Source organism: Rhipicephalus sanguineus, chromosome 4 (genome assembly GCF_013339695.2).
Source record: "Rhipicephalus sanguineus isolate Rsan-2018 chromosome 4, BIME_Rsan_1.4, whole genome shotgun sequence".
In the NCBI taxonomy this organism is placed as follows: domain Eukaryota; kingdom Metazoa; phylum Arthropoda; class Arachnida; order Ixodida; family Ixodidae; genus Rhipicephalus; species Rhipicephalus sanguineus.
In genome coordinates, this window is record NC_051179.1 from 148,971,855 (window position 1) to 148,996,152 (window position 24,298).

Below are 24,298 nucleotides of genomic sequence, written 5' to 3' on the forward strand. Positions count from 1 at the left end.
GTGTAGGTAGTGTGCACTAGTTCTGAGCGGGTTACTAAGATTATTTTGGTAGTGAACGCTATGGTGGTGATTAAGGCTTAGTTAAGAGACTGTCTTCGCTAATCTCTTTCCCTGTAAATCACGACAAAACAAATTATTAAATAAATAAATAAATGAACGAACGAATAAACAAATAAATAACGTAAGCCTCGCTCAGTCTACCAAATGCATCGACGTTGGAGCCTAAGAGTAAGCCAAGAAATATCGTGGCTAAAACATTGTCCTTCTGTTTTTTTATTTGATTTCCATCTTGTTAGGAAACAACGCTAGAGGCATTGCGCTTTCTTCGTTGGGTAAGTACTGATGAGGTACTTTTCTTCGATGGATTATTCAGCCAGAGATAAAGTCCTTCATCCACTTTACTGCTTCAAGTATTTGGTTCACGTCCTTCGGAACGAAGCGCCCGGCACACGTCTGTAAAGACAATCGAGAAGTGTTTAATGACATGTTTATTTATTTTAGTTCTTCGCCAATTTTTCAGTTTTCTTACAGAAAACGAAGAGGATCAGTACTAAAGGCGCTACCATGCACCTGACTGAGGACCTGGCCATTGCATATAAATTGTTCTTACTATGTTTACTGTAAATAAAATCAATGGGCCGTAAATTAAAAAAAATAGTGTTAATGACAACAGGATGCAACTTTGCTGAAACAGCATCGCCTAATGCTGCAAATGTGGAATACAGTGCAATTAATTAAAAGCGCTGAATGTATGGGAAATTAGACCAAAATTTCTTTTATCCGAATTAAATAAAACTTGGACGATGATTAAAGGGACGCTAAAGGCAAATGTTAAGTTGACGTTGATTGTTGAAATAACGGTCCAGAAACCTCGTAGTGCTACTTTTGCGCTAAGGAAGTGCTTATTTTGAAATGAAATCACGATTTAGTGGTCCGCATCGCGTTAGCGCACTTCAAATCACCCGCCTGAAAGCGGTGTTTCTCACGTCTCTGCTGCCGTGCCTAACGTTGCCCACCTTTACTGCGCGGCGGCGTGCACTGGCAGCGTGCGCCATTCGGGCATCCGACAACATGACATGCATTCGGCATGTTGTCAAACTTTCTGTCAGAGCGACTTTCACGAGCGCTCAAAACACACGCGGCAGTACGGGATACCGAAACTACCACTGAGACGCGATCGGTTGAGCGAAGCAGGGCGCCCGGCGAAGCGCAATTCGGCGAAAACGGAACCTTTGAACCACGCGCGCCGGTCCCCATGGCAAAGCCAAAGAGGTTCTTTTAGGGGCGAAGCTCCTTAAGGCGGCACCCGTTCGTCCCTCGTAGTCGTAGTCGTAGTAGTTGTAGTCGTAGTGCGTAACCAGTCTTACGCTTGGACCTCCAAGGTGGTGCCGGCGGGAGATTTTTCCTGTGCGTTGTTGAACAATAAAAAATTCGCAGCGTGCGCGTTAACTAAAAGCCGAATTCTTCTGTCTCATTCCCCATTAGCAGCCATTGGCATGTTCCAGTAGGAAACGTTAGGAGAAGTAGAAGTGTAAGTGTTAGCTAAAAGCCGACTTCTTCTGTCTCTCATTCCCATTAGCAGCCATTGTTTACCTCCAAGGTAGTGCCTGGTGAGATTTCTCCTGTGCGTGATTAAACAATAAAAATTTTGTTCAAAACGCCGTTGATTGATGAAATAAACCAACGAAAGACGCCAGATGTTTTGTAAAAGCAAAACGAAAGAACGCCAGATGTTTCTAAAGCAAAACGAAAAGACGCCAGCTGCTTAACGAAAGATGCCAGATGTTTTCTAAAGCAATGGTTTTCTAAACAATGAAAATTCACAGCGTACTTGTAAAATTAAAGTGAGCTGCAAGTCGTCATAACTCATCGAACCTTTAGTATAAACGCACCCGATCTCACGTCAGTGATGATGTACTGGGCAGAATTCACGGAAGATTCATGGTTTACCAATGAACCTCCGCAGCTTCGCCCACTCATCATCATTCACTCCGTGGATATGCTGCGATTTTTTTACATATCAGTCACTGTCTACTCTTTTTTCCATGAATCAAACAGAAACGAATACGCAGCATTTTATTACGTCTCTTGATGCACCGAAGGTTCTTTTTTATTGCAGCTAGTCTGATTACGAGTGATTAATTGTAGTCGAACTCTCTCACGTCATCGGGATCATTTCCAAAATGTGCCGCTCGTGGCGCTCATCGTGTGATACATTTAGCTTAATTTCTCGGTAAGTAGGGCACTGCTGTTGATAATATGGCCGTTTTGGGCGTTGTTCTACATTGAGCTTTCACTCTGACATAAATTGTTATTTGCCTTTAGTGTCCTTTAAGCATCGCCTGTAAATATTAAACACGATAGCCCGATTAGGCCCCGTTCGCATCGCTTTCTCATATCCGTATCTTGTCATACTTCTCAGTGCCTGAACCATGCCGTGAGGGAAGAAACACCTGTGCCGGTGAACCTGGGCGTTGTAGACTCCCATATCGCGCCTACTGCAAATACAGTTGCGAAATGCCCACTATGCCCTAATTCGATATTTTGGGAAGATGCGATGTCCCCACTGCGCCTTTCTAAGACAATACGCGTATCCACGTAGCTATGCACTTTGTTGGTGGTGTGTCTAATAATGATAATGAAAATGAATTATGGATGGGACCTTTTTAATGAGCAGGCAGCTTTAAACGACCCACTGGTTAGGCAATTAACGGATGTGAAACATGATGCCATCTCTTGCTTCTGCCAAGCAATATTACATCTACTGACGTGGCTCCTCGGCTGACGTGCGCCTGTGTAGGATCTTCATCCGAAGCAGTGGATTCATCCGATTCATTTGAATCACCGGCGTGAATTTGTGATATAAATCTGCCAAGTAGAACACCTAGGGTCGATTCCGGCTGAAACCCGGATTTTTATTTGAACGCATAGGAATTTTTCGCTAACGAGCAACACAGCCATTGCCGGATTTTCTGCGATAGGAGCTTTTTATTGTCTTCAAAGAACACTAATTAAAATGTGACCTTGAAACACAATCGGGCGCTCTAAAACAAGACAGCGACATCGACAAAATCTTTTTTAGAAGCAGCATCGACGATATTGCGATCGCTTGTTGGATCAGTGAGCAAAACATCCCATTGTCAAGCGTGAGGCCGTGTGCAGTTTGGGTCCTCTGTCGATCTTATGCGGTCTAGAGGCGTCATGTTCCTTGCCACCACGATGTCCAGGCGCGGCATGTCTCACTATGCAACCAGGGAAGGTACTTCGAAACACTGGTTGAGTTCTCCCAGCACAACATAAATTAAAAAAAAATTCTTCGCTTGCTTTCCAGCAGTGCTGTTTCTTCGGCACATCATCCCGGTTAATTAAACCACACCTATAGAAACATTACACATGCCGCTTCAAACATGCCTCGTGATCAGCGTGCAACTTTGAGGAAGTTAGGATGGTTCTAAAGAGTTTGCAAAATATTCCATACATTCGTGCGAAAACACTCGCAATTATTCGAATTCTCGCGGAATGTTACTTTAAGGATGATTGAACTATCAAGTTGCCGAAGTCGGTCCGACGTGTTAAATCGTTTGCGCAATACGACCAAGGGAATGTCTCAGAGTCCAAAGGAAACACGAGACGCAAGCGTAAACTGTCAAACGTTATATCATTTTTTTTTTTTGCAAAGAACACGGCATAAATATAGAAAACTTGCAGCGTATATGTGCTCTTCCTGCTGTGGTCCTGTATCTTTGACTAACGGCATCATCATCATCCCCATCAGCAAGCTAGTTTGATGTCACTGCAAGGTAAATATCTCTCAGTGACCTCCAATCTATGTTGTCTATTGGGATGTGATTCTATTTTAAGCCGGTAAATTGTCTATTTCCATCGGAATACCTGTGCAATCTAACAGCAACTGGTACACAGCCGCCTCTGGAGAAAACAAACGATGTTCTTCGGGGTGGGACAGCGCAACAGAAGGAAAATGATCAACTGTATATAGCTCCTCAAAATCTTGTAAGCTTAGGGAAAACCACGTGAACATTCTCGCCATTCGAATTCACTAGTATGGACGGGCGGCTACCGTCTAAGACAAATGAAACCTGCTCGTAGCACATCTCGCGATATGCATATCACAAAAGCATAGCGGGGCACTTACACCTAGGGCTCGCACTTTGACGTAAGTGCTACGGAGGTGTGCTTGCTCTCACTAATGGGCAACTGACAAGTTCGATCTGATGCACCATGGATGTTCACAGGCGTTCCCTCGGACGCACGAGTCGAAGACGTGCATCGCTTCTGGGGCCTAATATCCCCCTTCCCCTCAGGAACGTCTTCTTACGGCGCAAAGAGGGGCATTGCTACTATCACTGTTACGCAGGTTTCGAAAAAACGCCAGGCCTGCGCTGAAACCGCAGCACAGTCACAGCGAAAGCTGGAAGAGCGGTGTTTCCTAGAGCCCGTTAAGCTCTCTTGGGGCTACAATACAAGTACACTAGAAAGGTACCCACTACGCCATAAATCACAATTTTTGTGAAGTTGGGAAGCACCTACTAAGCCATTATTCGTCATTCTGCGGAGAAGCGAGGCACCAGCTACACGTCTGTAAGGCATTATGTGCACTTTGTTGACGCGACGACTGATGACGATGAAGAATTATGGCTGAGCCCTTTCTAATGGATTGGAATCTTTAAACGGCCCACCAGTTATGTAATTTGCATTTGGTGACGCCCGGTCGCTATTTCCCTATCCCGTCATGCTGTATAACATATGTTGATGTGGGAGAGAGACGGGGGGGGGGGGAGGGGGTGGCGAAGAACTTTACTGAGACCCCGAGGAAATGGATCATGCGCTTATGGGCTTCCTTGGCAACCAATACAAGTGCACTTGCGAGGAACCCACTACGCTATAAATCACTGTAATTTTACTGAGACCCCGAGGAAGTGGATCATGCGCTTATGGGCTTCCTTGGCAACCAATACAAGTGCACTTGCGAGGAACCCACTACGCTATAAATCCTTGTAATTTTTGAGAAGTAGGGCAACAGGCACTGTGCCATTTTTCGTCATTCTACGGAGAGCGTTGGTACCTGCTAAACGCATGTAAGGCTTTATGCGCACTTTGTTGATGCTGTGCCTGATGACGATGAATAATTATGGCAGAGACCTTTGTAATGGGTTGGAAGCATTCAACAACCTACTCGTTGCGCAATTCGCATTGTGTGACGCCTGGTTACAGAATTCGCGTTGTGCGACGCCTGGTGCTTATTTTACTCTTCTACCACGCTATAATGCATATGCTAATTTGGTTCCTTCCCAACATGAAGGCTGTATAGGATATTTTTGCGAAGCAGTTTCAAGCACCGGCATGGCTCAGAGGTTGAATACTGGGCTCCCACACAGAGGACCCAGTTTCTAACCTCGTTCCATTCTGGAATTTTTTTCTTATTTCGTTTTTTTTTCTTATTTCGAGCGATACTGGTTACGGACACCGGCGGCGGCGGCAGCGGCGGCGGAGGCGGCGGCGGACAACTACGGCGCCAAAAACGGCCGGTGAAATGATCTCATAACAGCTTTCGCTGTAAAAGAACCCCTTGAGTTGGAGACAGAGCGCTTATGTGCCAAACATGAAAGTCCTCCCATTTGTTCATTCATAGGAGCACGTGCCAGTTCATGGCACGACATTTGCCACATGCCGGCTGAACAAATAACACCACGACGCCCGTAGATCCAAGCTTGCACGTTGGGAAGACTTGTAGGAAAACTCAATGATTACAGCCGCAGCATGCAATACCTACGCCTTTTCATAGCGCTGATAGACATCAGCAGGAAACATAGAGTAAAGTACAAATAAAGAATACGACCAGAGGCAGCGATATTATTCAACTCCATGGACCCGCTGAAGGCTCTGACGGTGATGGAATAGTAGATACGGGGAATATATAGTGGCGCACATACACTGCGCTCCAGGGCTCTTGCACAGCATCTGTAACGATGCGCTCCGTTGTGCGAGCTGTTATTTCGGCGCTGAATTCCCCGGAACCCTCGCACCTCCCGGTGCTGTGCACATGTGCACAGCTGAGGAACGCCAGCGTCTCGAACTCCACGCGATGCGGGAGATCAAGGAAAACTCCGGTGGTGGCCGAGTGGTTGAGTGTCGGCCTCCGATTAAGGAGATACTTCGTTACAAAATAAAACGGCAATGTTTTTCAGCGCCCTCTGCGCCTCTCGTTGTCATCGGCTTTGCCCACGCATTCACCGTCATAGATGTGCTGAATTCAATTTCTAGGGCTGCCTGGCAGCCCCAGAATATTAGAATATATTTCCACGTTCGGGTGACGCTCAGCACACTATCAAAACCATATGCAAGTTATTGCGTGAGACCAGCTTAAACGCCCGATTGTGAACATGTTTTTAACAGCGAAGTTGCTGTAGCTCGCCGTAGTTTGTGCGGTCTCACCAGAATGCTCAACATTATAAACCTGCACGCGCTCTCTGCGTCCAATTCTTCGTCATCGTCATCTGCTTCACTCCCAAAACACAAGCGCCGATTTCTCCGGAGCGGGATGCAACAACTCTGATGAGCGAGATGACGAGTGCAGAGAGAGAGAGAGAGAGAGAGAGAGAGAAAGAAATATTAGGGGAAAAATCGCTTCGCGAGGCGAGATTCGAGCCCGCGTACACGCCACCCGAAGGCTAGCGTCTTAACCACTCGGCTATCTAGGCAGGCTAGCAGAGCATAGCATAGCCTTGTATAGTACACTATAGCAAAGGTCCGGGAAAGGGAATTGAGTGAAAGAGGGACATATGTGAGGGTGAGGAGGAGGGGAGAGAATAAAACATGCCGTAGAAAGAAAGAAAAAGAAACAGAGAGAGCGAAAGGCAGATAGAAAAAGATGCAGAGGAAAAGAAAGAAACAAAGAAAGAGAGAGAAAGATAGACAGAGCGAGAGAAAGAGATAGTGTAAGAGGAAGTGAGAAATAGAGAGATAGAGAAATAGGGAGGTGACGATGAGGAGGAATGGAACGCCATCAACTCCGCTACTACGTCAGTCTTCCTACCACTACTGTGAAGCTGCCCTATATTTTCTTTTTCATTTTATATTGATTTATTTTGCGTTGTGACATTGACCTCCATGTCTATTCTGGCCGTCAAGTTATATTTATTGAACAGCCCCAAAGCTTCAACGACAAGAATGGACACAATAAGCAACACGTTCGTCCCCGTGTGCTCGCTTGCCAGCGTAATTCTAGTGCCGTTTAAATACGATGGAACCGTACGAAGTTGGTATCCCACAGAGCCGTTTGTCAGATTCATCCTTCTCGTTCAAGCAAGCTGATCTTTCACTTTTCGAGGGGCCACCATGATTAAAGGGGCCCTGCAACACATGGTCAGAAAACGCTGCCGATCGGTAGTCGAGGCTCCTGACAACACGCGAGCCAAACATTATAGCGCAGCACGCAGGCTGGGATATACAATAAATTTGCAAAGTCAGCTAAAAAGCGCTTGCCTCTTTTCTCGGCAAAAAATGATGCTTACGGCATCACAGGCAGATTCCACGTCATTGGCTGATTTTAAAATGGCGCTCGTCCAGGACGGATTCTAAATAATTTGGCGGCGTTCAATTCGTGATGCAATGAGTTCCTTTGGTAAAGCGATTCCATGGCTACTTGAAAAGTGTTGCGCAGGGCCCCTTTAACAATTTTCCTTTCATTAATAATAGGGGACATTCTTGGAAACATTTCGGCGCGCACACAAAAGACGAAAACGAAAGGCGAGAAGGCAAACGTTTGTCTTCTCGCCTTTCGTTTTCGTCTTTTGTGTGCGCGCCGAAATGTTTCCAAGAATGTACTCAAACCAACTCGGCCAGCTCTCCATACTATTACAATGAAAGGGGAGTTCACAGGAAGCGTAGGTTACGCCGCAAATTTGTAAGAAGGATTAGAGCGGCACTTACTCTGTACACATTTGAAACTGCATCGACGTCAATGTGATACTTCTTTGGAGCATCCTGCGCAGTAAACAGCAACAACATCGTTTCGTTGCATTACGGTTTCAGTTGATGAAGAATTTCCTTAATTTTTCACTATGAGTATAGTTAACAGGCTTACACTATACGTAACGCACTAAAATTCGGCACATAAAATAGAATGCTATATTACTATGGTCTCTGTTTTGACAAAAAAAAAACAAAAAACAAAACAGACAAACAAACAAATTTTAGCAATCCAAGAGCGAAAGTGTTCACTGCGTCCATCCGGCTATGTAGCGTTACTTGAACATCAGCTTTAACCTTCATCTATCCTACGTGAAAGACAGCAGGCTGCATGGAGCACGGAATTGGACCAATAGAGACAGATCTTCACAATGAGTAAATTAGCGCGAAAGCTCCAGTTAGCAATTTGGGGGAGCTGCACGATTTTGGGAGAGAGCTATATCGTATAACATTATGCGGCATAATTTAAGAGTGGTGTTAACCATTTTCAAGTCACGATTGCATCCAGCCCACAGAAGCTGTTATGCCTTCGCCTGCTGTATTATTCACAAGTTTATGAAGACGAAAGCCTTAGATGCCTCATCAAACGAGAAAATGGGCCGTCGGCGTTCCGCGTTGGCGGCTTCAACACGGGGGATGATGCAAAAAATCATCACGCGATGACAACACCATATGGCGTCATCAAGACGTCACAGATCGCCAACATATCCAATAATCTCGTATGATCATACGAGAACACATATGATTCATATGTGTTCATACGAGATTATTGGATACGAGGCATACGTGTCATATGAGAATTTTCGATAGGGATATGTGACGTTTTATGAACTTACTACGACGTCACCATGAAGTCGCATATGATGGCGTCACCTGATTACGTCATCACACGACATCGTCGATGGGTCAAATGTTGGCCGATCACGGAGGCAGTGCCAAAGAACCTTAAATGCAGAAAGCTTTCGGAGGGGGCAGGGGAGGACGAATAAATTGACTGAGAAAAAAAGAAGATGGCTTTCGCCTTTCAGTCGTCTTAGGTGAATGCATCAGGTACCCCGTCAGGTTTTGTTCAGGAGAGCCTCGACAGCATTTAATTGGCCTTGATGTTCATTCATGACGTAATCTCGGGACATCTTCTCATCCGTGCGTACTTTGTTCTGCTTGGCCTTGCATATCGCATTTACAATATCTGTCTTCACCGCGCCTTCCACTGCGCCGGCGAGGTCTCGGCCTGGGAATAACACAAGTTAGTTTGTGTAGAATTGGTTATTTCCCTTCAGTCGGCTAACAACGTGAAATCTATATGACGAAGGTGCTTTTCATTGCGGGCTTCAATATTCAGTGTCACTTCAATATTCAGGGACACAAAAAGAGAAACACGGACGAGCGCGGACATTCAACTGACGTCAATCCAAAGTTTGCGCTCGTCCGTGTTTGTCTTTCTGCGTCGCTATTTATCATTTGGTGCATACCCGGTTTCCTTGAAGTATGAACCAAGTCGCCCAGCTACAACATTGAACAGCTGTATTGTTTCTACGCTGTATGCATTTTGCAAATTGTGCAGAAAGTCTAAATGTCTCTACGAGACTTCTAGATGTTTTAAATACATTTTCGGGCTTAGTTTTTCCGAAACCACGATATAAGGCACGCCGCAGTGAGAGACTCCCGATGACATCTCACAGCTTGGAGTTTTCGTGTATGCATTGTAGAGGCGTGGTAAATTCTCAGTCATGAAGTCAACGAAATATTTACACGCTGACGATTACTGCTAATTGGAACGACGTCAAGCAAAGCACCTTCGGGAGCCATTTTCTTGCGGGCTTTGAAGTCAGGTGACAAATTTGGGTACGTGACGACTGATGACAGCACCTGTAACGTGCCTCAGTGAATTTCCCGACTTGTCAGCATTCGCGGGCGCCATCTTCGACTGATGCACAGCAAGCGACTTGTCGATACAGATGACGGTGAAGCTATTTTTGACCGCAAAAATGACAAGTATATGGCTGAAGTTGCCAGTGCCGTGGAAGTGGACCCTAGCAGTGATGGGGATGCCAACGTCCGCTGCTGTGGAGCTTTGTACCGCACTCCAGAGCTTGTGTCGGCGTGCAGCGCCATTCGCCGCTGCTATGGCTTAATAAAAGGCGCTGGATTTGCGTATTTGGAAAGAGTCAAGGAGATATTGAGGATACCTTGGTGAACTTGATGGCGCACAAAGAGCAAGATAAACTTACAGACTACTTTCATGTGAAATAAAGTGCGATAATTTCCAAAAAGGTTGTAAAATTGTTATTTTCCGTATTGTGAGCGAATCGAGAAGTCAGCACCCGTTACAATTTCGGCAAAGCGCTTCGAGACCTGCATTGCTTTCAGATAAGCCTTAAATACGCATATGTTGTATTTTGAATTATAGGTATATCGAACTATTTCGCAATCCTTTTCCGAGTTCGATATATCTGGGATCGACTGTACAGCGGTATATATATAAAAAAAACAACTGATCTCAATTGCATGAAAAATGATTAATACGTGATGCGACTTGCTTTTTTTTCATTTTTCTTTATTAGATCACGTTCAGGAAATTTTGCCACTTTTGTCTAACGCCGGCTACTCTTTTTCACAGATGATAGTATACGGTAAAGTCACAGCAACGAAAAGAAAAAAAATACGTAAAAGATTGGCTAGGCAAAGTTCATATGTAGGTCCATTTAAATAAAAAAGGAGAAAAGCAGACACACACACAAGTTACAGTCTCGTCACATAACAGTATACGTTTCGATCTGACTCACCTAGTATTTTTCGTGGTTATGCTGTGCACAACACCAACCTCTCCAAAACTAACGTAATCAATGACATCGATCCATACAGCAGGCCTTAAGGTGGGATGAGACTCGAAATTGCGTTTCAAAATTGGACTGTACAGCAGTGGCTGTACAGTGTAAAGCTATGGCTATAAAATTTGTATAGCATTTTTTAAAGATAGACGAAGGCTGCATTGGAGCTCAAAACTAGTTTCAGATTGTATTTAATGTCCTTATTTTTGTTTTAAAAAAATCCACATGTGTACTTTTCATTAAGATCTACACGGGCAGAGAATTGACATTTCGGACAAAGATAGCAACCAACGCTTTCGAGAAGTGGAACTAAAATTGTGAGGGTTCAACATAAACTAGATTTGTTATGTTCTTCACGTTTGTCGATGTATGAAAATAGCTACTAATGAATGTTTTTATGCTAAAAAACACAAATGCACCTAGGCTACTTTTGTTAGTTCCAGTTATGTAAACGCCACTAATCCACACATGTGAGTATTTTTGTTTGCTTAGGCCCAACGATTCCCGAGAAAAAAGTGCACGAACTTCCAAAAATGTTGTTGTGAGGAAAGCGCAGAGACCACGCAGACGTAGACCTGCGCCCACATTTCCTGTCAACGTGTTCTAAAAAAAAGGACCAAACGTATTTTTGAAACCGCGAGTACCAAGTATGACAATTTTTTTACGTATAAGAAAATTCACTATCAGATGCTTGTAAAATGTCAAAATCAAATTTTGTGACCAACGAAACCTCACCCCACCTTAACGGAACCCTGCGGTTGACAGCAAATCATATTTTGGCTTAGGATATCATGCGCAGTTGCAAAGCAGTTCAAGATTCATTCGACACCGCGAGATTACGCACTCGACAAGCGAAGTGTCCAGAGAAAAACATGAATGCGACAAAAGCATACTTTGAATTCATGATATCGACATCCTAAGTTTATTTGTTTTAACGCAGCAGAAATAAGCAACGTTATTATGCTGCTACATTTTAGTGGGATGGAGAGACTTACCGGGTCGATTGTGACCCATGTACGGGCCATTGTTTGCATGCAGTCGACCACTGCGCCCTCAAAAGTCGCCGATTTCTGAATCCGGATAGCAAAAAAGCCACAAATTTAAAAGAAAGAAGGACTCTATTGAAAAGTGCGTAATACTCATTACGAACATTAGTCCTTTCTTCGGCAACGACGTAGCACACTCGCCAGGATGCGCACAGCTTGTCAACTTTCTGTAAAAAAAAAGATTTCATTGCAGCAACTGCTATTCCTCTTACCGGAATGTCCTGTTGTGAGAGACAGAAATATGGTTTGTGCCCCATTCAAGGTGCTGTGCGACTCGCGAAGTGTGATGTTTATTACTACTATTTAAAAGCAAATTGCAAAATTTCCTCCGAGCTCCGTTAAAATGAACTAAATTTGCGCACGTTGGGACAAATATATTTCTCACTGCTTAAGCTGTGTCGTAAGAGGAAGGCTCCTGAACCGATATTTCGTTAAAGAGAGAGTAGCGGCTGTTCTCACAGCACACGAAAGGTTGTACTGTTATAGGTGATACGGCCGTAACTCATCGCGAGTGACCCAAAGAGGCAGAAGTTCAAGGGAAGAGGGTAGCTTGCAGAGAAGAAAAATACGAGAACGCGGGGTAACGCAGCAGCCAACATTTCGCCAAGCGTTCGTGTCTTCTTCGTGGCTGCAACCTTGATGAAGACAAGACCGCTTGACTCCAGCGTATATCATCGCTTCATACTCTCTTCATAGAGATATAATTGAGATGATCTCCTCAAAGAGATTTTTCTTCTTCTCATAGAGAGAGAGACAGAGATATGCAAGAAGGAAATGCTGCAAGGGTAACAGCAATTGCATGTGTTTTGCTACCCTTCACCAAGGGGATGGGGAAAGAAAAGTGGAGACAAAAAAAAAATGGCGCAGCTTGCACTAAGTCGCGCGAGGCTTGAAAGACCGAAACAGGGCCCGTATTCTCAAAAGGCGACAATCGCAAAAGTATCGCCTTTGGTGCGCGCTGATTGGCTATTGAGCAAACCGGAAAAGTTAGGGCGCCATCTGGTAATTCCGCCGACGTCAATTTTGCGCCATGGTGCTCGACGGTGCTATCGACATATTTGCAATAAACGAAGGCACCGTTAATTGTCGGTTCGTGGTGAAGTATAGCATTTCAGTGACGTAGGCGGTAGCTTCTAGTATTCAATCCTCGGTGGATATACGCAGCATTTTTTACGCTGAAGCTTTCATCAAGCATCGAACGAGTGCTGATGACACCTTGGGGTGTTATCAGCACTCGTTCTTTGCCAGCGCAAGTTTTGTCGTGGTTTGAACGTCCCAGAAGCATGAACCGTGCGTTGCTCGCGTGGCTTATCCCGATCCGGCAACATGTTGAGATCTTGAGACGATGTCGCTGCGGCGGCACGGTACAGCTGAACTCTCCGAGTACGCCGTGTTAAACTCTCAACGAAAATACGTTTCAGGCAAAGTTGCATTCTTTAAATATTATACTGTGCATTAAATAATCGAACAAAAAAAAACGTTGAAAGCACTTTCAACACGTCTTATTCTTCAAGTAGCCACAGCCAAGCCGGCCAAGCCTGGCCACTGCGTAGAAGCAGCAGCACACGCTCGAAAACGCTAGAGTCACTGGAAAATCAGAGTACCGCAAAGGTAGGCTGCACGCGGGCAACATTGGGCGGCGGCGGCCATTTCCCTTCCAGACCGTCCGGCGCGTTGCTAGTTTGTGTTGAGAAGTGACCGATCTTTCAGCCTCAGTGCCGTGTTACGCTCGGCAGAACGGCATTATGTGTGTGTGTTTCTTCAGGAGGATATTAGAAGTGATTTCGAGTCATCGACAGGTATGGATCGACTGCGCGGTTAGCGGTGTAACTAATGAAACGTACGGCGAATGTTGCCATGTGCTCGCGAACTCTCTTCATGGCTTCATCGGTCTCTTTTCGTGTCACACCCGGGCGTGTTCGCTAGGTCCGGAGCTGTAAACATAGTTAGATTAGCGCAGTGACATCGTGCGAGATGCCATTTACTTCGACATTTGGTGAATCTTGACTCTTTGCGCTAGCTTTGCAGTCGCTGTTCAGGTTCACTGCACTCGAGAACGTTATCGAACAACATCGAGAACATTCAACATTGCGTCCTTCGACTGATCGCTGACGCATAGCTTGCTTGCGCACCGTGCTTGCTGTTCAACTGGTTGATATGTGTAATAGAAGTTGTGTGTGTACGGTAATTGGAAGTTGTGCGCGACGTCTTGATTCGGAACGCCAGCAGCCGAACGCACGGGCGAATCGGCGTGTGGTAGGTAAGGTGCATCTTATCTTGCGATACGTAGAAAATAGCCTATCAAAAATGATTGACATCACTACTTAATTGTTTCATTTCCCATTTCTTGTCTCCTTAATATGCCCAACGTTGCAATGAATTTGCAATTATTTTGCTGTGTTCCGACAAACAGTTCTTTTTTGGCGTTGCCAGCGCGTAAACATCTGGGGTTCGGTTTCTGCACTGCTGCACTTTTTTTTTCATAATGCACTCTTATCAAAACTTCCTCGGCACGGTGCTTTATGTTCTTTTGATCAGAAATAACACATCCCGGAATTTTTAAAGCGCATGCTACTGCAGCACAGTATGTATAATGACCTAGGGCCCGCATAAGATCGACTCCCTCAATGCGCGGGATCTGCTTTTTTTTTTTTTTTTTTGCTGTGACCATTTCTCACCAACTATACAGTATTTTAAGGGTACGCTCGGCGCAGTGCAGCATTTTTTGCAACAAATTTAAAAATGCGCTCGATAACATTGCCTTATACTGAGTTTATCAACAGAGTTCCACGCTTCTGTTTTGTGCAATGCCAAAATTGTCTTCAAGGTATACCAGTAAGCAGTTATTATTTTAATAAATATTCAATTTCGCTCTCGTGCGTGACACGCTTATAACTCGGATAGCATGCGTAATCTTTTCAACAGATCGAGATATAAACAGCCGAGCAAATAGAAAAGTATGTAGTTTTCAATATCGCTGACCATAACCGAAAATGTAATATCTGGGGTTTAACGTCCCAAAACCACGATATGATTATGAGAGACGCCGGAGTGGAGGGCTCCGGAAATTTCGACCACCTGGGATTCTTTAACGTGCACCTAAATCTAAGTACACGGGCCTCAAACATTTTCGCCTCCATCGAAAATGCAGCCGCCGCGGCCGGGATTCGATCCCGCGACCTTCGGGTCAGCAGTCGAGCGCCATAACCACTAGTCCAACCGAAAAGGTGAAGTATCCTGTCGCATAAGATCTTTTCCAGCAAAGTTAGTGTAGTTCACTGCAGGAAGGAGTGCTATTCTAGGGGGGCGAATTCGTTCAGGCCAAATATGCAGCCACGTAGAACGGCGCTCTTTGACATTAATTTTCCCCACACGGCAAACGAGATTCCCAGAGTAGCTCACCAGTAACGTTCGATTGATGGTGAGCTACTCTCTTCTGGCGTCTGCATGCAGTGGCGTAGCCAGGGGGTGGAACACCGGGCCCGTGCCCCCCCCCCCCCCGCCAAATATTTTTTTCCCGTGGCATACATAGCACGAAATGACACTCGATCACATCTGCCTGCCAGGCCCCCACTTCAGATCAAGGAGGTGTCCCCCGCCCCGAAAAAAAATGTCTGCTTACGCCTATGTCTGCATGACGCGTTTAAAAAAGCGACGAAGTCTTTCTGGGGATCGTGGTACTGCTAAATGTCCGGCCACGCTCTGCATTGAACGCGCCTGCACCCAAAGCGTTTGGAAGGGATATGGCGGCGAAAGGTCACGTGATGCGAGTATGCCAATCGTGTCGGCGGCGGCGCGCGGAAAACAGATGCGATACTCTGAAATTTTTCCAGTGACTCTAGAAAACGCCGCACTCGGGTTGCTCTGCACTCGTACGGCGTTCACTCCTGTGTTGTGAGACATTCGTACTACCAACGGCCAGTTGCAACAATGACGTCACAGGCAAGTGTTTCTTTTACTTATTGAATGCATCAAATTCTACGTCACCAAACGCGATACTATCGCCTTTTGCGATCGTTTGAGAATACGGGCCCTGGACGATTCGGAAGTCTAATTTTGTTGCTCCTAGGTTGTTGCTAGGCTTCGGCTAGGCTAGTCACGACACTCCAGAACCAAGCGTGCACACCTCTCATATATCTGCGGGTGCGTCGTTGGCGTAGGCCTTCCATCGCTTCGGGTTCTTCTCGCACCCAACCTTGCCTTTCCCTTTCCCTAGTGCGGCAGCTTCAGAGTAGTCGTGCCAAGCATGAAGGAAGAGCGCAGCTGGCTGGCCTTGTTTCCTTTGAGATGCGAAGCAGCTTTTGCTCGGGGCTGTGTCCATCCTTCCATTGCCGACCGTCCGCTCGGGAAGCATGTGTGCTGGCACGCGCTAGCGCGTTCGGGCCTGTGTAAGTGACTGCGTAAGACGATGTGGCCTCTCCACCTTACACTCTCTCAGCAATCACGTGATGGCGTCGGGGAGCGATATTCTGCAGACGCGCGATGAACCCACGCGCGATGACCGCGCGTGCCGTGCTCCAACAAGAGCTCGGGACGAGTAACTACAGTGAATTCATCGTGTGCTCCACTTGCAAGGACGCGTTAACATCGGGCAAGGTGCCCGTGATGAACGGAACTTTACGTCGACCTATGCGCTACTTCGCATTCCCATGTGGTTCCCTTTAGTGGGAGGTGGTGTAACTTTCATTATTTTTCTTTCCTTCATCTCTTTGTTTTTTATCTCTATTTTGTATGTTTGTATTTCTTTCTATTTCTCGCTCTTTTTATCTTTATTTCTATTTCTTTCCTTTCTATTCCTCTGCTTTTCTCTCTCTTTATTTGTCTCTTGATCTTTCCATTTTCTCCATCTCTTTCCCTCGCTTTCTGTGTATCTCTTTATCTTTTTCTCTCTTTCAATATCTTTATGTCGTTATTTCCATTATGTCTTTCTATTTTTTTCTTTCTCTCTCTTTCTATAGCTTTCTCTCCCTCTTAGTGAACATATGGTGAGTAGTAGGATTTTCCCAATTTCTGTGGCACATACCCGTTGATGATGACAGTTTTCTGATATGCCGCAAATATAACGGCCAGCTTAAACAGCTTTGCGGATAAAAAGCAGGCGTCAACACACACATACAATAAAAAGAACGGAAGGTGAGGAACGGGAGCGTTATAGTCCATCTAACAGGCCACTGCTACGTAAAACACTCAATAAAGCATTGATAGACTTCCGTTGAGACGAAAATTCGGGTTGGCATTCTCAGACTGTTTGTTTCAACAGGGGCCTCTCATCAAGGTGGGCCAACACAGCTGTTAGCGGCAGCCTTCGCGCCGTAGGGATCGCTGAGTATAGAAGCCATAACGCTTCCGCGGGAACAGTACATCCACTTGCAAGTAAAATCAATCGGTCATAAGAACGGGAAGTTTCTTTTCTCCTTACGAAAAATAAACACGTCGCAATGTAATCCTTTCGCCAAGGCGCCATCGCTAAAGATTGCCATCTAATATTATTTAAGCACGACATATAACAGTTTCTCTCTACGCGCCTCCTACACTATTTGACCTTCTTGTTTCTTACCCTTGTTATTTATTGCGTAATCATTAAATCACGTGATCACTGTTATTTTCTTGTTTGAACGGCAAAATGTATGAACAATAACATTGATTACGTAGCTTAGAATGCAACACATTGGTTCAACGAAAACAATATCAAAGCGGCGACGACAAATTCAGCGGGACAATAACGCCGACAACACATAAGCGCCAACAGTATACGACAGCCTCAGCGGTTATAATGTCGTTACTCTGTCTGTAACGATTGCACGACCAGTGAGGGTTTATGGACGGGGCTTGTTGGACCAGCAACTTACATTAGGGTAAAAAAAAAATGGAGGGCGCTTGAGCTTCGGCTTTGAGAGTAGAACGCGTTGCGTGATCTTGTCCTGCTCGCCTCGCCTTTTCAGTGGCTAGGCTGGCTTCTGTTCTCGGTGGACACCTCAACAGTGCCCCGAGGAAAGAAACGTCTGTGCGCGTATCATTGGCCGTTTCAAACTATCCAAGAATGCCTACTGTAAGTACTGTGGCGAGGTGCCACTACGCCATAATTCTTCTTTTAAGGAATTTTCCAAGTGCCCACTATGCGTTCTTATAAGGCGAACACGCGCACCTGCGAAGCTGCGCACTTTGTTGATGCTGTTGTTGCTGATGATGATGACTGATTATGCGAATGCTTTGTAATGGGCCGACCTAAAAGACAAAGCCCCCGCCATAAGCTGCTTCGCATCTAAAAAAGAAAAGAAAGCGCTCAAGGTCACGACGCGCGCTCACGAAGGGCCGCATCTTTCTTGCCCCCTTGTCATCCCCATGCCTGCGTAGCTTTCAGTGCGCTCGCTGGTACGAGGGGAGAGAGAAAGCGCTCGAAGCGTGCGACAAATCCCTGTAACTCCGTTCGAAGTTCACGGATTCTAAAAATTTTTGAGGCACGCGATTCGCGAAGCGTCATGCGCTAATAGTGAGACTATTTCACTAATAGTCAGACTCTTCCAGAAAAGTGTTGGAAGGCCCCATTAAGGAGACTCCTCGCGCTATATGACACCCGTATGTTTTTTTTTTCTCCCGAAACAGCTTCAAGCACTGGCATCTGGTTGCCAGGCGGAAAACCTGGGTTCTATTCTCACTCGAACCGAAGATACTTATTTATTTATTTGCATCTATCCTAATTCTTCGCTCAAAACCAACGAAGCCGACGCCGACGCCGGAATTTCTGCGAAACGAGCTCTTTAACTCTGTCACGTTAAAAGCTGGGATTGCCAAAACAAATGGTCAGCCTAGGCAGCAACGGGTGACTGCAGGTTAAATATTAGTTGCATTTTGAAGGCTCTACATGTCATAAGCGTGTAATATAAATATGCGGCACACTCTAGTGGACAATTTTGGATTAATTTTGATCGCTTGGATTTATTGATTGTGCCCGAAAATATAAGTAGAGCGGGCTTTTCTGATTACTTCCCATCGACAGTCGAATGTTATTACAGGTGATAAAATCTGCCTACTCGAGCTTAGCAGCTGTTAAGCTATACACCACGCCGGAATTAGCTGGATGCTCGCATTTTCCCTTCGCAGTCGGTACATAAGAAAACTTATGAGTGGCGACGGGGCCTCAGATTTACGTTATAGATTTTGAGTCTTAACGCCGCGGCATATTACATGTATATAATTTGAAGGAAAGAAGTGGAAATTTTAAGGGCTTGTTTTTCTTTGTTATACACAATATTAATGAGCACTAACCGACAATAAGGCCAAGGAGAGTATCGGGGATGTTATTAGTAGTAAAAGTAAGTGGACGAAAAGATAACTTGCCGCGGGCAGGGACCGTACCTGCGACCTTCGAATAACGCATCCGATGCTCCACCAACTGAGCTACTGCGGCGGCCATCCCCCCGTCCCCTTTATGCGGTATATATGTGCATTTAAACGTGAGAGTGTCAGTCAGCGCCGCCAGTAGCCATGACGACGAGTGTGGAACACTCTTTTTCTGCCTGTTGGCGTCACGTAGCACGTGAACTTATTACGAGCTGACAGCTGACCAATAATACCTCGCATACTACCTGAAAGCATCACGTCTGCCAGAACGAGACCCTCGCTAAGAATGAAGGAAAGAAGTGGAAATTTTAAGGGCTCGTTTTTCTTTGTTATACACAATATTAATGAGCACTAACAGACAATATTGCCAAGGAGAGTATAGGGGATGTTATTAGTAGTAAATATAATGTGGACGAAAAGATAACTTGCCGTGGGTAGGGACCAAACTTGCGACCTTCGAATAACGCGTGCAATGCTCCACCAACTGAGCTACCGCGGCGGCCATCCCCCCGTTCACTTTATGGGGTATATATGTGCATTTCAACGCGGGAGTGTCAGTCAGCGCCGCCAGTAGCCATGACGGCCAGTGTGGAACACTCTCTTTCTGCCTGTTGGCGTCACGTAGCACGTGAAGTTATTACGAGCTGGCAGCTGACCAATAATCCATCGCATACTACCTGAAAGCATCAAGTCTGTCAGAACGGTGACGGCGAGTGTGGACTGACTGACACTCCCACGTTTAAATGCACATATATACCCCATAAAGTGGACGGGGGGATGGCCGCCGCGGTAGCTCAGTTGGTGGAGCATCGGACGCGTTATTCGAAGGTGGCAGGTTCGGTGCCTGCCCGCGGAAAGTTATCTTTTCATCCACTTTTCTTTCTTCACATTTACATTACACTTACTACTAATAACATCCCCTATACTCTCCTTGGCATTATTGTCTGTTAGTGCTCATTAATATTGTGTATAACAAAGAAAAGCGAGCCCTTAAAAGCCACCTTCTTTCCTTTATTCATAGCGAGGGTCTCGTTCTGGCAGACGTGATGCTTTCAGGTAGTATGCGAGGGATTATTGGTCAGCTGCCACTTCGTAATAAGTTCACGTGCTACGTGACGCCAATAGGCAGAAAAAGTATTCCACACTCGTCGTCATGGCTACTGGCGGCGCTTACTGACACTCCCACGTTTAAATGCTCATATATACCCCATAAAGTGAACGGGGGGATGGCCGCCGCGGTAGCTAAGTTGGTGGAGCATCGGACGCGTTATTCGAAGGTCGTAGGTTCAGTCCCTGCCCACGGCAAGTTATCTTTTCTTCCACATTACATTTACTACTAATAACATCCCCTATACTCTCCTTGGCAATATTGTCTGTTAGTGCTCATTAATATTGTGTATAACAAAGAAAAACGAGCCCTTAAAATTTCCACTTAATTCCTTCATTCTTAGCGAGGGTCTCGTTCTGGCAGACTTGATGCTTTCAGGTAGTATGCGAGGGATTATTGGTCAGCTGCCAGCTCGTAATAACTTCACGTGCTACGTGACGCCAACAGGCAGAAAAAGAGTGTTCCACACTCGCCGTCATTGCTACTGGCGGCGCTGACTGACACTCCCACGTTTAAATGCACATATATACCCCATAAAGTAAACGAGGGGATGGCCGGCGCGGTAGCTCAGTTGGTGGAGCATCGCACGCGTTATTCGAAGGTCGCAGGTTCGGTCCCTGCCCGCGGCAAGTTATCTTTTCGTCCAATTTTCTTTCTTCACATTTACATTACATTTACTACTAACATCCCCTATACTCTCCTTGGCATTATTGTCTGTTAGTGCTTATGTATATAATTTGTGACATTATCGCCGGAGTGACACTCCTAAAATCAAGTGTTATGCTGTATTCATCTACAACAGAGTGGTTTGTTTTTGCAAGAAGGCAAATCCCGAAGCGCGAACATGTTGATTTGTGTGCACGGTAGCACTTTCTCACATACAGCTCCGCCATTTGGCCCACCCAGGAAATAAATGAAAGAGAGGGATAGGACAAGGGTTGAAGCTGCAGCAACCTGCTGCAGTGTGTAATGTGGTAGCCACGCCAACTGCATTACAAGACAACTAATGTCTCTCTGCCTATATGTAGCTTAGTATATGTGCATCATTAGAAAACAGATCTTTTTTTAATGAAGAGATGACTACCTTTATTTGCTTATACAATGTTCTATAATTCCCAACGAATGTTTCCGCGATACCATGTTTGTCATCTTGTCTTGTGTTGCTACAACCAGAGCAGCCTCGCATATTGATAGCATCGCCTCGCCAGCCAGTCGTATGCATTTAGCCATGTCTCCCGAGATAATCTATAAATTTCTGTGAAATATGTCAATAAACATAGAGACAAATTCACAGTGTTGTCGGAAGCATGTACTTACCTTAGGATTTGGGCTGATTGCACTAAGAGGTCAAATTAGCAGTTAAATCCTTCACAAAGCAATGGAACATGAGAATGAACGTAACGCCAATTGTATAGAAATTGGATGTTAGGTACTGATGATCTCATCTCGATTGTAGAACACACGACCGTTTCCATTGTGATTGAAGCAGTTAACATGCGAAATAAGCGAAGAAAACAGTTTCATCTGTAGCTTTCCGAAATGCGCAGATTTACTTTTTGAAACTGAAGGTTTTTACACGGTCGTACATACAGCTGCTTCGTTCAATGTAACTCTATCTGCTCATAATGGTTAGGTAATTGCAAATGGTATTCATAAAAAAAGAAAACGGCCGTACGCACATGTATTATTGCTGGTTTTATGTTAAACCTGATGATGTGATTTTTGCATGCCAGGAACATTTCCGTTGCCGCCCTCGTTGCCTTTGCCATATTTAGAGGATCTGCGTGCGAAATAAACGAGAAAATATTCAGTGACAGGTATTTAAAGCTGATATTTACGTATCACATTGAAGCGTATATTAGAACACCGTGCTGACACATCGCATGCACACGATGATATCGAACCTGCCGCGGTGGTCTAGTAGTTATGGTTCTCGACTGCTGACTCGAAGGTCGCCGGATCGGATCTAGACCGCGGCGATCGCACTTGTATGGTCGCGAAAAGCCAGAGGACCGTGTACTTCTTATATTTAGGTGCACTTTACAGGACACCATATCGTGAAGATTTCCGGAGCCCTCCACTACGGCATCCCTCATAATCGTATTGTTGTTTTGGGACGTAAAACTGTAACAATTATTATTACGAGTACATTGCATGTAGTGCACGCTAAAGCGCATGTTAGAACGTCGTGTTTTTGAAAAAGTGTCCGTCATGAATACCAAAAATGAATAGCCCACAACTTCAATTGAACATGTGAACGTATGTTCGGCAGTGGCAATTTGTTGTAGTGTTTTCAAACGGAATGAGAACAGTAGCAACAATTTAAAAAAAAAATTTTAATAATACAATCACTTGCATTTGTACTGAACTATATGTGTCAAGAAATTGAACTAGTCATTCTATCAGGAGGCCTATGTGTCAGCGCGCTCCTTAGAGACTTCGGCACAAAAAAGACGAACACATACGTACATACGACGAAGATACGTACCAACAGCCATAAAAAGAATAAATGGGCTTATTGATACGGTTTACTGAGCACCCATACCTGGCGTCAGCAGAAGTGCGGAAATATCGTAGTAAAAATCTGTTGTTCTGTACGAATTCCTAAGCTAGAATACTACGGATGTTCTTCGCTGAGCTAAAACACGGTAACTTATTTGTAATGTTGACTTTTAGGTTTCTCTTCTTTCCTGATTACTTGGATGGTGAGAGGTTCACGCCCATCTCGGGGCAGGCTAGGCATACGACAGCTACAAAAAAAAAAAATGAATGCAGAGTGATGCATCACCAGGTAATTAAAATAAGTTGTACTTTACTTCACACTGATTAAATAAGCACGTGGCTCAAGTGCGAGCAATGAGAAATGCTGTGCAAATGTAGTTACGATATATTGCAGCTCAGGAGGTACTAAATAAATGAACAAATCATCTCATTTGACATAAAATTTAAAGAAAGTTCTTACATCTTACAGAAAGCTTTACAGAAAATTATGAGCTGTTTTATTAAAATCTGATTTATTCCTGGCACTCATAATTTAATGCCTAGTGTTCTCATGTTCTTTATTCAGATCATTACAAACCGATGATAACCCTTTGAGCGTTATAGTTGCCTTTTATGTCTGCTCAAGTATCGTCATTTCCTTGTTTCCTCGTAAAAAAATTTGAAACATATACTTACTTAAGCCTGAGCCGCACCAACGCATCTTTTGAACATCACGAGCCGCGAAAGTAAAACTTAACAGGCACGCACACAGAAACTGTTGAAACAGCCACATCGTTAATGAAAAGAACGAAAGTGATCCGATGCCCCATGTCGCGTTCGTTTTAAATATGAAAAGATACGCTTTCCTGCTTTCCCAGCATTCCACATAAATGACATATTGAACGCTTTGTGTGCTCAGTCGCTCTTCCTATACATCGCTTCGAGATGAAAGACTATGCTTTTTTACCAAGTGGACAGGCGAAGTCGCCATTATTTTCTAAAGCCTGGCACTGCAGGCCACGGAAACTTTTCCTGTTCTTTTCGTCGAAAACGTTACTTGGTTATGCATTAGCGTAACGGATATCTACGTAACTCCGGATCAAGCGCTAATTGTATTGATCTTTTTTTTTAACCGATAACGTTTTTCGAAATGAAAGCCACTTATTCACATAGAGGTAGCGCACTGAATATTATCGATACATCTCACCACAGTACGCTCTATATGACACTCATTTCACGTACAACTTTTTTGTATTTGCTTTAAGAAAAGCGTCAAAGTTTCGCATTGCAATAAAACGAAAGAAACCTCTAAGAGTCCCAGCGGCAGGGATTGTTCACATTCAGGAACGAAAGAACCACAGCAATGAGCTCCTTTCGTCAGTTGTGAATAACCGAAAACCTGGCCCTTATACTCGTAAGCTTCGTATTAATAAGTGGAATAGGTGAGTTCACCGGAAAGCTGGATGGAACTTCGCGGTCAGTGGGCACGAATGATGTAAGGT

General features: G+C 44.9%; 1 protein-coding gene across 1 annotated transcript; it reads right to left on the bottom strand.

The window, feature by feature from the left end:
• Nucleotides 1-259: 259 nt before the first annotated feature.
• LOC119390796 (uncharacterized) lies at nucleotides 260-23,613 on the bottom strand. Its single transcript, XM_037658490.2, has 5 exons — nucleotides 23,493-23,613; nucleotides 21,995-22,095; nucleotides 11,971-12,033; nucleotides 11,816-11,890; nucleotides 260-453 (listed from the first exon to the last, which is right to left on the bottom strand). Exons 1-5 carry the CDS (start codon nucleotides 23,587-23,589, stop codon nucleotides 370-372), a joined length of 420 nt encoding a protein of 139 aa, XP_037514418.1. The 5' UTR covers nucleotides 23,590-23,613; the 3' UTR covers nucleotides 260-369.
• Nucleotides 23,614-24,298: the final 685 nt, after the last annotated feature.